Below are 14,397 nucleotides of genomic sequence, written 5' to 3'. Positions count from 1 at the left end.
CTAGTTTACACTTAGTAGTTCTCTTATTTTTCTTTAAGTCTAAATCTAATGAATGAGATAGTGATATCCATTTCCCTAACTCACTCAAACTAATGATGTAATCTGGGTTTCTTAAACCAACATAGATTAAAATAAAGATAATATTTTTAATACTTTTAACCTAAAGATTTTCATAACAAATATTACTATTAAATTAATATGATACTCAATAAATAATAATAGATGAAATTAATATAGGTATGAAGGTAAAAAAATCATTCATTAAACTCATAATAAATAAGGTTCATGCAAAAGTAAAAAAGACAAACTAAATACTTATAGAATTTAGCCTCACATACTTAATCCAATGATCATTGTGATTAAATAGAAAGAAATAAAAAATAAAAAATAAAAAATTAAAGTTCCTTCGAAATCTAAAAATTCTTTCATTTAACTATTCTAAATAAAATAAACGATTTAAAAGATAATCATCCTTAGTTACATTATAACTAATTAATTTTCCTTTTTGTGAGCCTTGATAAATTCGGCTAGGCTCACAACATTGATAGCTCGCGTGTCTTTGTTCCGAATCTTTTACAGGCGCAGTCCAATTAAAACTCATTTATGTATTTTTGGCTCATATTTTTTCTCCTTAGTCATTATCACTTGAAATTAGACATTAAGACTAAAGTGATGTGATAAATACATATTTCTACATATTATATATATAAAACATACTAATAAATTACTAAAATTTCTTAATTATATATATATAATATGAACTTATTAGGATGTAAAAGAAATTGCTATATAGATAAGCAATCAAAACACTAATGATAAAGCATTCACAAGCTTAGCCCCATCGGAAGTGTATTTATCAAATTTGAGCAATTTTTTAAAACTTTGAGTTTCACTCTTTTTATTTGTAACTTAAAAAAGAATAAAATACTAATAGTAAAACGAGTGAAATTAAAGGAGGATTTTGTCTTTTTTCTTTTTCTTTTCATTAGCTAACAAATATAAATCTCAAACATTAACTAATTTGATTGCTATGTTGAAAAGATGTATTTATTCGTTTTGAATAAATAACTAATTTTTAAAATAAAATTGATTGAAAATTATATTTTTTAATTAACTAATGATGATTTAGATTTAAATTTTATATTCTTTTAATTTTAATTATCCAGTTTTAATTTTAGAGTTAACTTCTATTTCAAGTAACTGATTAAAAATAATATCTATATATTTTTGTATACTTATTACTATATAATATATTTTAATCTATTGCCAAGTACGTTAATAGATTTTTGTATTGCCACTTAATGATTAATTGTTCATCGGGGATCAACTTTTTGATTAGTCGTAGTAGTACAATAACCGATTTAGTTTTTAGTTGATAAAATAAAAATCTAAAACTGATATGAAGCTCATAGTTCGGATAATTAAATAATAATTACCTAATCTTTTATTAATTTTTTAACCAAATTTAATATTAAATGATTATAGATATTATATTATATAAAATTAATAAATATATTAATTATTTATTCATTTGATATACATTGAAAATATACATTAAGATATCGTATCAGAATATGAAGAGGTATAAATAAGTTCTTAACGTTTGGAACAAGAAGCGGATAAGCCTCTAATCTATTTTTTAGTGCAAATAAACATATAAAAATATTTTTACAATATTCTAAGTCTCTTAAATAAACAGAGACTCAATTGTAAATAATGTCATCCAACAAACATTGTTAAAATCAATTTTAATTTTTAATTTTAAGAAATCTGCAATTTTAATTTTTTTTAAATGAAAAAATTAAAAAGCCATCACCTCCACCGCCTATAATCCACTACCACCACAACTGAGAGCTTCAAGCAATAAAAGATCTCCACTACTATAGAAAAGATCATGAACTGCAGCTACCGTTACAACTTCATGATTCCTCACTGCACCATCAATAGCAACATGGCCAACATCCAAAAATACAACAACTTCAACATTTTAAGAATCCAACAGGAGGTTTTACCTAGTGAGCAACATTTCAGCCCAACCATTATCATAATCAAAGTAATCAACAGCCCAACCATGTGCTTAATTTCTTTGAAAAATCAAACACCTAAGATTTACTATCTCAATTTTCATTTCTTTCTCATTATTAATCTAGATATTTCAAATACCCAAAAGTAAACATCAATAAGATTAAAGTAAACACACTTTAAATCAATAATTCTAAATTGACAATTTGTGCCACATCCTTAAAATTTCATTTTGTCAACAAAAAAGCATTAGAGTAAGGGAATTTACAAGAAGAGAAGTGGAACTGGATAAAGAAGCTAAAGAAGGAAGAAAAGATCAGTTGGAAGAATGCCAAAGGTTGGATCGCGAAAAGACAGCACTGCTACCTTCATCATCGGCACAATCTCGATCTCGATTTCACTCTGAAATGTCAATTTAAAATTTGTATTCTTTTGTAAATAAATTCTTGGTTGATGTGGTCAAAGAAAAAGATGGGCTGTGATGGAATGAATTCTACAGTTGTGATGGTAGGTGTACTTGAAAAAAGGGATGCGTTTTGATTTTAATTTTTTATTTTAATAATAAAATTAAATATATTAAAGTTTATAATTATTAAATAAAATATACTGTTTATTCTCCTTTCTCAGTGTGTTAAACATAGTTTATTTCAAAAAGAATTTCCGTTTGATTAGGGGGCTTAGAATACAGTAAAAACATTTTTACATATTTGTTTGTGCTAAAAAAAAGATTAGGGACTTATCTGCTCCTCACTCCAAACGTTAAGGGCTTATTTGCACCTTCTCCCTATCAGAATTCTTTACAGCAAGGGTGAGATGGTAAATTTGATTTAACCTCAGCGAGAAATAGTAATTTACCCTTAGATCTAAGGTACAGAGTCATTATTACTCGCGCACTTATAAGTGAGCCCATAGTTCAACTCATTTTTAAGACACTCAAGAGGACTCCTTTCCTCCTAACATCGAAAACAATGACACCCACGGCCGTCGCCAAGATGACAGACTCCGACGGTGAGAGCACCATCAATCAAGACACAGTCCCAACAGAATCGCATCCACAACCACAGCAACAGCAACAAGAACCACCAAAAAAGCTAAGCACCAGCGGTATTTCCCTCAGCATTTGGCCACCAACTCAACGCACGCGCGATGCAGTCATCACGCGCCTAATCGAAACCCTATCTTCTCCTTCCGTCCTTTCTAAACGCTACGGCACAATTTCCCACGACGAGGCGGAATCCGCTGCTCGCCGAATTGAGGATGAGGCTTTCGGCGTGGCCAACACCGCTACCTCCGCCGAGGACGATGGACTTGAGATCTTACAGCTGTATTCTAAGGAGATCAGTAGGCGCATGTTAGACACTGTTAAGGCTCGGTCCAGGCTGGACTCTGCTGTCAGTAATGGCGTGTCGGAGACCACGACTCCTGATGCGGCGTCGCAGACGGAGGTGTCTGGCGAGGAAGTTCCGAGTTCCGTGCCGGCAGAGGCTTGATCTTGTTAGGGCTTTTTAGCTGCATATTGGTATGTTTTTAGGATTTTTCTCTTTTTGGTGTTTATTTTTATGAGATCTGTTTGTACTAAATTATGGTTTTCTTCTTATGATTATATTATGATGATAAAAATTGTGTATCATTATAATATATAGATTTTTTTTCTTTGCCGTTTTAAATGGTCATTCTGAATTTACTTTGTGCAAACACATATACGAATTGGTTACATGTATTCCCTGTAGTATTAGTATCCATTAGGATATTATTTAAGCCTATGTAATTATTCTCTCTCTTTTTAAAAAATTCCTTTTTGCTGTTAACTCCTTTATGATTAGGTCTCGATTAAAAATTGAGCATCAGTATTTTTTTCATAGGAATTTTCTCATTTTTAACTACATGAGAAGTTGAACTTGATAAAAAAAAAAAAATCAAGTAATTGAACAAGTAGTGAAATATTACTGGAGTAGAATTAGAGGTAGGGTACTCTGGAACCATTGAGATTTAATCCTGAGCAATTAATGAATTAGGAGTAGAATTGGAGGTAGCAAGGAAATAATGAGGGTACTCTGGGACCGTGGAAATTGAGCCTTGAGCACTTTTTATCAACAATTTACTGTCAGAAACATCTAATATACATGTTTAATATGGATTTAAACTGGCCTCATAAATTGTTCGAGCAGATTAGCTTTCTTTGTCTTAAATCACTTAGAGATAAAGCATAAAATTGAACCTGCCTAATATTATCCTTTCCAGCTAGATTGTAACACATCATTATGCTTGCATCAAGAAGTATAAAGAGAATAAAATTTTATTTTTGAAAATGTTTCCTCAAATATTCATGTTATGTTCTTCTTTTGATGTATATATCAACTCTTTGTGCATGTGCATTATTTGTTGCTCTCACTAGTCTTTTTGAATCCATCATTGGTGATTAACTACTAGATAAACGACCCCACTTGCATCAGACGCATACTGGACTTATGTTAAGTACTAATATTTCAGTACTTCACAAAAGAAAGGTATTTCCTTGCCAGTGTCTAAGTTGGTCAGCACGATTACCAAAACAAAGCTATTTCCTTTCCTTCTGAGTGGATGGCATGGTACTGCCATTTGTGCCATTGCTTGCTTACATAATATGCAATTTCTGTGGAACGTTAATGTATAGCCTATATGTTTGCAACAAACATGGAGTGGCGTCCATTCTAATATATAATCTACTTGTTCTGGCACTTCAGACCCTATTTCTCTAATGTCTAGCATCCAGGCTTGAAATGTGGAACGTAACCCTGAACCTTCCTGCAGGGTGTAAGGGTTTGTGCCTAACCTGTGAAACTATAGAAAAGAGTTGTTTATTTAGTGTAAATGGATACATCATTGGTTGGCTAAAACTGGATTCTACTTGCTGCAGTTTCTAGTATTGCCCCTGTGAGGACTAGTCATTCAAAATATTGTTTCAACACAGTTTAACCATTAACTTCCATCATTTTATTGAGGGTAATTCTGCATGTGGTGGAGACATGATTGCTATGCGTATGTTGACAATCCAATCTACCTCTTCTAGATAAGTTCCATAGCAAATTTTGCCCGACCTTTGTTATATTTTTCTTAGTCAGTATTGACGGTTCTCTCACTAAAGTAGTTAGCATGTATAACATAACACTTCTTTTACTTTTTCTCTTTTTCCTTAGCACTATCGTTTTTACTCAAGTCTAATCACTAATTGCTTCCTTTTTCTTGTTCTGCTTGTTCATTATGTGTTTATCTAATATCTATCATCTGATGCTGATCTACATTTGTTCTTTCACGTGCAGTTGTATGAAATTATGTGACATTATATTTTATGCCCTGCCCCTGATAGGCTTATGGGTTTTTCATGTCTTTAAACGAGTTTAGTCATAGATTGAACATTAATTTTGAACTTGCTTCTCAAGGCTTCATTTTCCTCTCCATCTCTCACTAAACCTTTAATATTTTTCTCAATTTGATTTCTGCATCTCATTTTTGCTCTCTCCCTGCTTCTAATTTAGATGGGAGATGCGAAGTCACTGATGTCTTTAGGTTGCACAAAAATTTTAATCTTTACAATGTAATGGACACCTTTCATATGAACATGGCATTTGCTTTTCGGCAGTGCAACAGAAACTTCTCTTCCTCCAATTTTGATCAGTACAAAAGTAGCATTTTGTGCATTCCTTTTAACTCTGGTAAATGGCTGGATCTCATTATATGTGAAGATTCTTGTTATGGACTGATGAACTTCATAATATGGTATGCTGTTACTGGTGTATGATGGGTGCAATTGTTGTTTTTACTTGTTTGTGACTCCGGGAATACAGTTGTGGTTCTTCTGGATGAGCTATCTAACAAAGTTAACTTGTGCATCATTTTAATTTGAATATTGTTTATACTGTGATTTGTAGAATATGTTTGCCATTTGTATTGTGCATCTAGATACGTAAATCAGCAAAACCTCAAACTGATTATATTGAACTTTGAGGGAACAGTGAGGAAGTATGGATCTGTTTTGTTACTAAACCATTGCAATCGGCATTTTTGTGTTGAATGTATGTTTTACGACTCTGTCAACTGCTGTAAGAGCTTCGAGTGGCAATCCACTCCCAGTCGGTGTGGGATTTAGTTATTGTAGGATAATCCTGGCAAAGTAGTTCCGCAATTTTATAACTTCCAACATATACTTAGTTTTAAATTTATGGTCCTATATGTTGTAATCTCGACTATTTAATATTTGGTTTTCAGAGTAAAAAAGGAAGGAGGAAAGTCCTGAGGCTATGGAACGACACTTTTGATTGGAATCTCTCTCGTCTTTTTTCTTTAATTTATAATATGAAAATATTATGGAGTAATTATTGGACGTTTAGATTTTCAACCAAGATTGACCATATCTTTTACTTCACATTATTTGATGCTAAATGAAAGCCTATCGTTTAAAGATTTATTTCCTTGTGGAGCAAACTCCGATGTTTTCTTGGAGCTATTTCAGCCGAAGCCTGACTTGGTGATGGTTATTGTAGCTCACCCTTGATCTGCTCCATCCAGATTCTATATTACATAATCATATTATTGTTCTTTGTGCTCCCTGGATTCTGCAGCAAACTAACGCTCGGAGCACTCTTTCAAACTATTCCTAGGCCCTGAATCAGTAAAACAGATGCAGCCCGGTTTAGGTTGTACTTTGTAGGAAAGGGAATGGGCGGGTTGGGGGTAGGCTTCTTCGATATCTATATCCATCTCAGGCTGTAGGCAACGACAGAGGCGAAGCAGAAGTGTGTACCCATTTAGTTATAAACATTTTTTTATTCTTGTATTAGTATTAAAAGTAAACATTTTAATAACTCCCACAATGCATCAAATATACTTAAATGGAACAGAGGCTGTGATGTGATACTTTCGTTTGATATATCGGGAATTTGAGAAGGTCCGCATGAAATTTCACATATTATATATTTCTCCACTAATGAAATATTTATTCCGTTAACTGATGAGGATTACAATCCACTTGAAGAAGAAATAGCAGCTCCTTAGGGGTAATTCGTTTATTTTTCAAGCCTATAGGATACCAACCGGGATTATACCCACAAGGAAGGGGGTTCTAATCCAGTCAGCAATCTTACATATACTATTAACATGCTTATGCCTACAGCCTACAGGAATCAATATCTTTAATAAGGGACTTGATTTCATAATTAATCATGCTGATTTCCCACAAATATTTTTCTTTGTGGTTCGTTCACTGATTGAGGAGTTTGACTCGCATATGGCTTTATCCCATTTCATGATCGAAGCCATCCTGACAGCATCCCTGAGGACGTAGGCCTCGGCCAGCAAAGGGAAACGGCATTTGTAGCTTCTCACACTGCCAGACACCACATGTCCTTCAGCATTTCTGCAAATCAAACTTGCTTTGTATCCTTCCTGAACAAAGCATCCACGTTGACCTTTATCCATCCTTATTTTGGTTTGCCCCAATGCTAACATGTGCCTTCTGATTCACCCCAGAAGGGTTCATCTGATTCGGCTTCCTTACGAGCAATGGTAGATACCTTTAGGGATCAGCTTGCTCACCTCTGAATACAACTTTATTAAGGTTCTTCCAAATTTGTCAGCACAATAAAGCGGCAAATTTAACCTGATTTTTGCAGCCCCCGAACTTCCAGGAAGTTTAGCAGATCTTTCCACCAATCAAAGAAATTCTTATTGTTATCTTCAGCCCTATCTGATGCCTAGACTACATCCAAATCAAGATGCAGGTGCATGATCATGAGGAGTGACCATATGAATCACTGTTTTAGATTCTTACCCACATAACTTACACAGATATTCATCAATATATTTTCTTTTAGTAAGGTTGCCTGAATTGATAATGTATTATTACAGGCTCTCCGTAGAAAAGATTTACCTTTGGAGAGATTCAAAGTTTCCTAATTAAATTCCAGTCCTGGCATCAATTAGCAACTATAGTATTTAGCACTGCATTGTTCTCTTGAGCTTTAAGGGGTTCCTTATAGCTAGACTTAACACTGTATTTACCAGTATGTGAGAAATGCCAGATTAGAGAGTCATCTTTCTTAAGATTTTTTAGGGCAATCAATTCAACTTTTGCAATCTAGATTCATAATCAAACATAACTTCTCCTTATCCCAACACCTTCTAGCCCTATGAATCAGACCAGCAACAATGGTGATATTGCCTTGGTTTTGTTTATTAGCTGAGGAATTTTTAAAAAAGGGGAAATCAAGGATCCACTTGTATTCTGTTATGTACACCAACTTGCTGTTACCAAGTCAGGGGATTGAGCGTAGTGAGATTTCAACTCTAGTGTTCTTTTTAAATATATATTTTAATACCATACCAACAATATTTATTAGAACTTCTAATTTCTTTTGCAATTGTACAAGCGCAATCTCTTATTATCGTCATTACCATTTCTTTATTTCTTTGTCAAAAGACAAATTATAAACAGTGGATTTACAAGGTTTTTATGTCATTACGAATTTTAATAATATTTGATACATTTTTATTAATATAATAATATTTTCATACTGGTATCAATAGTAAATATTTATATGAAACTAACTGTAAATTATAAATAATAGTTAATCAGCTATATAGAACACTTCTGAAAAAATAAATAATATAAATATTATGTGTATGCAACTTAAAGTATAAGATAATAAAATATTCTCCGTCTGCAAATTATTCAGACAATGTTCCGATCAAATGCAATCTCACTTTGTATTCTTCTTTATTTACTTACAAAACCGTGATATTGACACTTGTTTCTTTTTCCACAATCGCCGCTTTATGTTGTCTCTTGGCCTGTCACGCAATCATTCTAATTGCTTACGACTTTGCACGGTGCACGATGATCCTTGCACATGTCTCGTGCCATCTTTTCAAGCATTTTACTTGGCAGAATTCTTAATGTATTAAAATATTTATTCTAAAAATTCCATAAAATGAAAATAATAATTTTAATTTTCAAATTCAAAATTAAAAATGAATTTCCTTTTTTAATATGGAGAGGTAAGGTGCGTGTTATTTTATTCAGTATTATATTGTAAACTGTTTTATATTTAAAATAGAGAAAAAACGAAAATTAATTAATGCTTATAGAGAGGGAAATTAAATAATTTATTATTGTTTATATTTAAACATTTTCTAATATATATATTTTTTATCATTTGTACCTTGAAATCTGAACATAAAATGCTTCATGTAATCATATTTCCGAGGCTATTATTGTAAGGGATCAAGACTTCTCAATAATATAATTGCATAATGTCGAAAATCTGTTATTTTGATTCTTAATTTGTTTGGTTGCTGTGGTCATTTAGCAAACGTTTTTATTCTTTTTATGACCATAATTATTTTATTTACAAAGTCTGTTCATTAACTGCCCGAGAACTTGTCTTTAACAGCCTTTTTACCGTCTAAAGGAGCCTGCCGCTCTGCTAATGGAGTAGAGACAGTTTCAAGTTTGAATTGTTTGTTAGAGTTGGGATAGTCTATCATTGACAAAATGAACCCATAAACGAGGAAGTGTGGTCTATAATTTCACATGAGAAACCAAGGCTAATTCTTTTACCAGGTTTGACAGTATTATTCAATGCAAACTAATTGCTGCTACAATTTCCCTTCTCTATAGTGTGTTTGCTGCGCACGGATCACCAATCAAAGCTATTCATTGACCAATTGCACGTTTCATGTACGGAAGAATTTAAGGCTAAAGATGGTATAGCTAGATAGTCTCTTGAATTGAATGGCTGCCATCACATGTCACCTCGAAACTAATTAGAAGAAAACAATTCTATAAACACATGCCTATCAATTCAGATTGTCTCCTGATCAATTCCAATTTTACTTTCATGGTCAACAAAAATAGCATGAGAAACAACTGCAAACGTTTTTCGAACTTGTAAAATGAGCCACTTTGTATTTTTCCCGATGCATCTCATTGAACTAATAACAGATATCAATATGGACAAGGCAATTGTGGCTGTACTGATTCTTGTCTCAGGAACTACGATAGACCCTTTTCATTAATAGACCTGGAATAAGAATGGACAGCTGATTGATTATGGGAAAGATGAGAGGCCGAGGATAATTCTGTGCCACGTTGAGAAGTCAACTCATGCAGCTGAATCACACCAATGTTTCTAACCCTAGGGCCCTTATGCATGACTTTCATGTGTAGTATTCTGCCCCAGTTATCTTTGACCAGAAAATTAGAGTAGGTGATGGTGAAATCATTGCTGCTTTAAAAGGTTTCCCATTTTTTTGAATTCAACACCAGCTGCCTGCATGGTATAGTCATCCAAATCTATATTTGGTGTACTAATCTTCCATTATCGTAATCATTTCTTAAGCAGAAACGTAAAAGGAAAAAGAAAAAAGGAATATAAAAGAAAAAGATAGATGATATAGGATGATGAAAAATTAGGTGATATTTGACCAATAGCATGAATGGGAAATTTAACTTGGCCACAAAAGGGACAATGAAAGAGTCGCTAATTAAAATTAGGTTAGTTGTCATTTACTGTCTCAGTCAGATTCATATGCTGCGTGCTAATATCCGACACTTGCCTATTAATTCTTTGGATCTGCTGTTCCATTAGCATTTCCAAATACATACCGGAACCAAACCCACATTCAGTGATGGAGCTACAAATCTAATCCAAGGGGCCACAACTAGTTTTTTTCATTATATATAAATCTATACGAACAAAGATATATATATATATATATATATATATATATATATATAACTAAAATTGTGAAGAAATTATAAGGAAATTTTTTTTTAAAAAAATTGAAAGTTAGGCCCACCATTGCCCACATTTATTGGCTATATATATTGAAGATAGCTGGGTAAACAGCTCTCCTTTTTGTATTAGGAAAATTCTTGACTATAGATTAGTATTAACTCCAATTTCACCATAGTATCATAGGTTTTGCCTCGCAATACGGGTAAGTAAACACGTATACTGCATATATATTTGTTATATATTAACCCATTGAAAATAAGAAACAATCCACTCCTTCAACTATTGAAATAATATATAAAATTCATAATTTTTGTATACTTATTAGAAAAAAAATTGAATATTTCTGTATTATATATGCAAAATTAATACATTAATAATTAACGAAATTTAAATATAGCAGGATACTAATTTACGTAGTTATGAATTTGATTCAATTTTTTATCGTTAACCTGTTAGTTCTTTTTAGTTCCACCCCTGTGAGTGAAGATAAATAATAATAAAAAAAAAAGGTGCATGGAGGGAGTGCAGATGTAGTTAGGGTGCGAGGCTAATCTTTTTTGAGTGTTGTAATTGGAATTCATGGAATAGATAATATATGCATGTTTTATCATTTTTCTTAATTTCCATATGCTTATTTATAAATATAGAAAACAAACGCACTCTATCTTCTGCTACAAGTTAGTCAAACTTAAATGGCGATGGAATTTCTGTCTATGTCCTCATGATCCTTATTTTGGCTATGCTCAATTTTTTAATTGCATTATTACTCTAAGAAAAAGAAACAGAATCTGCTTATGGCCGATTCCATTGAACATATTGAACTGCTGTTCGTAGATGAGATCAAGAAGAAATCAACTAAACTATTCGCATTAGTTACTTATTTGAAAAATGTTCTTAATCAATTTGAAGTATACATGCTCAAAGCATAAAACTATTGTTGGATTACGTTCAGAAGTGTGTCATTAATTCCTGTAACATGTACTAACAAATTACATATGTATCAATCTATGAGATTCATCCTTTCAATATAGGATGCAAAAAGAAAAAAAGAAGAAAAAAGGCAAAAAAAAAAAAATTCACAGCTCTACTGTGGCTAAATGAACATACAGAGGGAAAAAATTGATCCAGTTTGTCCAAAATCGTAGCTAGTTAATGGCCGGGGCCTTTCTTGCTGGGTCCAGAAGCCAATTGATACATCAGGCTTCTCACAGAAGAGGCAGTGCTTGCATTGTTGGAGGAAACAGAAAATGAAGCTACACCAGAAGCTGATTCAGCTCCATTCGCCTGCTGGCAATTATCTGCGATTACAGTAGTAGTCGTCGAACGAAGAGCTCTGCAGTGGACAACACTGATCATCTGTGTTGACAAAACCAATATAAATAGAGCGAACACAGAGAAAATACGCTTCATTGATGTTGCAGTTGAGCATCCTTCAGTCACCATTGCCATGTCTAATAATATATATGTATCTGGAACTTGGGTTTTGAATATTATTATCCGGAGACAGAAGGCTAGCTTGATTGTGAGAGGGTTGGTGGTGATGGCCTTTGCTATGCTGGTAAGATATGCATATTTATACACAAGGGTCTTGTTGGTTAAGGGCTGTTGTTTAAAGGTAGGGTCCATTACAAGATAATTTGACTTGGCATCTTATATATTATTATTATCTTTTTTCCATGGCCATCTGTGTGTGTATGTAGTTTCCTTGTGAGACAAAATTCGCAGTTGAGAACTTGTTTAGAGAAATGAGGTTTTTTAATTTGAAAAAGCAATTGTTTGCTGTTTCAATTTGACTTTGTACAGTCTCCAAGTACTTTGCTATGCAAATATTACGTAAGTCATGACCAAGAAAATCTACGCCAAGAAAGTTCAGTAGTTAGTTTTAAAAGAAATGTTTTTTTTTTTTTTTCATTTGTTTACGTGGTTTCTCACACGGTTTGTATGACCCAAACCGAGTGTGTACATCTGTCTGACGCGGTGTTCTTTTTTCTTGAAAAATAAAGAACCTTGAACAAAAAAAAAAAAAAAAGAAAAATTAAGCACCACCACTGGTTACAATTGTGGATTTTGTGGTAATACCACGTGTCCATGTCAAAAGGCTTATCTTTGTTCTTTTATAAGAGAAAAAGGTTTTTTAGTTAAACTGTCATCCTCTGTCCGAGTGCAAGCCGGTGGATGGGTGGTGGGGGACGGACACAAAAAGGATACTAATTGTACGTTATGTGCATGCGTTGGCTCTGAAATTTTCAAACAACAGATAAAAAGAGAGAAAAAGAAAACAAAATAAACAGCATAAATCTAGCTAGCTCGCATTCTAACGTACTGTCTGGCCGGTTTTACCTCTTACTGCTAAAAGCTCAAAAGATTTATTAGCTGTCGCTATTGCACTTTTCAAAAGATAATGTATCATATATGGTATGTGGATATGTTTATACACACACACACACACACACATTTGAGATAGAAGAACCTATTTTCAAACGAAGGATCTTGAGAATCTGCTTAGTATATGTTTTCAACTTTCCCTTTTCAAAACAATGCTCTTAGAATAAATGCGATAGACCGACTTTGTGGATTCGATCTAGCTTTCTTGCTGATATACTGATATCTACACAATTTGCAGGTTTCAGTTCAAGCTGCTGCATTCTGGTTTTGCAAAAGATTTTATGCCATTCCTTAATTAATCAAGCCTTTTGCTATATATGTGCATAACTCTATTAGGCAAGGCGGTGCGCGCATCTTCAATTGTCGGTTCGGATATATGCCATGTTCAAATAGTCTCATTATGTAGTTCATACATATGCCCGATATGACAATTAACTGATACGATAATCTCTTTGAGAAGTCATAATTCATAAAGGCAAGGCCTGTCTCCACTGCCATTTTGCTAGCACGACTAATTGAAGAAGAAGAACAGAAAAATTATCATTTCATTAAAATTAGTTGTGGCCCTGCATAAAATGGTTGTGGAAGTACGCCTGGCTATTTAAAAATAAAAGAAAAAAAAATGGAAATTAAATGAAAATAGCCTTTAATTAGAATGATTTGATTAATAAACAATTTATACCTTGTTTATTTATTTGAGACATAAAGACTGGTATTACTTAATAATTCGGATGTGATTTGGCTCAATTTACCCGTTTCTTGTGAAAAAAAAATATATAATAAAGTAAAATCATTCTTATCACTAAATTTAATTATTCAGATTTAAAGAGATCATAAATTAGATTAGAGGTACGGAGTATAGATATAGATAGTGATGCAGAGGGCAGAGTCCTGGCGAGCAAAATCAACGTTATCATGCTATCACAAGGCCACATTTTAATTAATTCTATTAGTCAATTGCACAAGCATGTATTTGTTCCAAGATTGAAGTCACTCTGCACCCACATCCCTAGTTGATTGATATTTCAATTTGATTCTTTATATTTATTAAAATGAATTAAACTGACCCTTATTCACATGCATCCCTAATTCCGTGCAATTTTTCAATCCCAAGCTGTAGAATTTGTACCATAATTATTCTATCTCTCTCTCTCTCTCTATATATATATATATATATATATATATATTACGAATAATTGAGATTTTTTGTTTACTT

At 32.9% G+C, this 14,397-nt stretch overlaps 2 protein-coding genes across 3 annotated transcripts; one reads left to right on the top strand and one right to left on the bottom strand.

Moving 5' to 3' along the window:
• The first annotated feature begins 2,915 nt into the window (after positions 1 to 2,915).
• LOC8288536 (MFP1 attachment factor 1) lies at positions 2,916 to 6,466 on the top strand. Of its 2 annotated transcripts, none has more exons than XM_002510095.4 (2): positions 2,916 to 3,541; positions 6,268 to 6,466. In XM_002510095.4, the coding sequence occupies exon 1, from the start codon at positions 2,991 to 2,993 to the stop codon at positions 3,510 to 3,512; it is 522 nt and encodes a 173-aa protein (XP_002510141.1). In that variant the 5' UTR covers positions 2,916 to 2,990; the 3' UTR covers positions 3,513 to 3,541; positions 6,268 to 6,466. The 2 variants fall into 2 exon arrangements, with proteins under 2 accessions (XP_002510141.1, XP_048227350.1); XM_048371393.1 differs by lacking the exon at positions 6,268 to 6,466 and adding an exon at positions 5,538 to 5,702.
• A 5,272-nt stretch (positions 6,467 to 11,738) lies between these two features.
• On the bottom strand, positions 11,739 to 13,106 carry LOC125369199. Its single transcript, XM_048371082.1, has one exon. The coding sequence runs from the start codon at positions 12,420 to 12,422 to the stop codon at positions 11,946 to 11,948; it is 477 nt and encodes a 158-aa protein (XP_048227039.1). The 5' UTR covers positions 12,423 to 13,106; the 3' UTR covers positions 11,739 to 11,945.
• Positions 13,107 to 14,397: the final 1,291 nt, after the last annotated feature.

Source organism: Ricinus communis, chromosome 2 (genome assembly GCF_019578655.1).
Source record: "Ricinus communis isolate WT05 ecotype wild-type chromosome 2, ASM1957865v1, whole genome shotgun sequence".
Taxonomy (NCBI): domain Eukaryota; kingdom Viridiplantae; phylum Streptophyta; class Magnoliopsida; order Malpighiales; family Euphorbiaceae; genus Ricinus; species Ricinus communis.
This window is presented reverse-complemented; position numbering and strand designations above follow the sequence as displayed.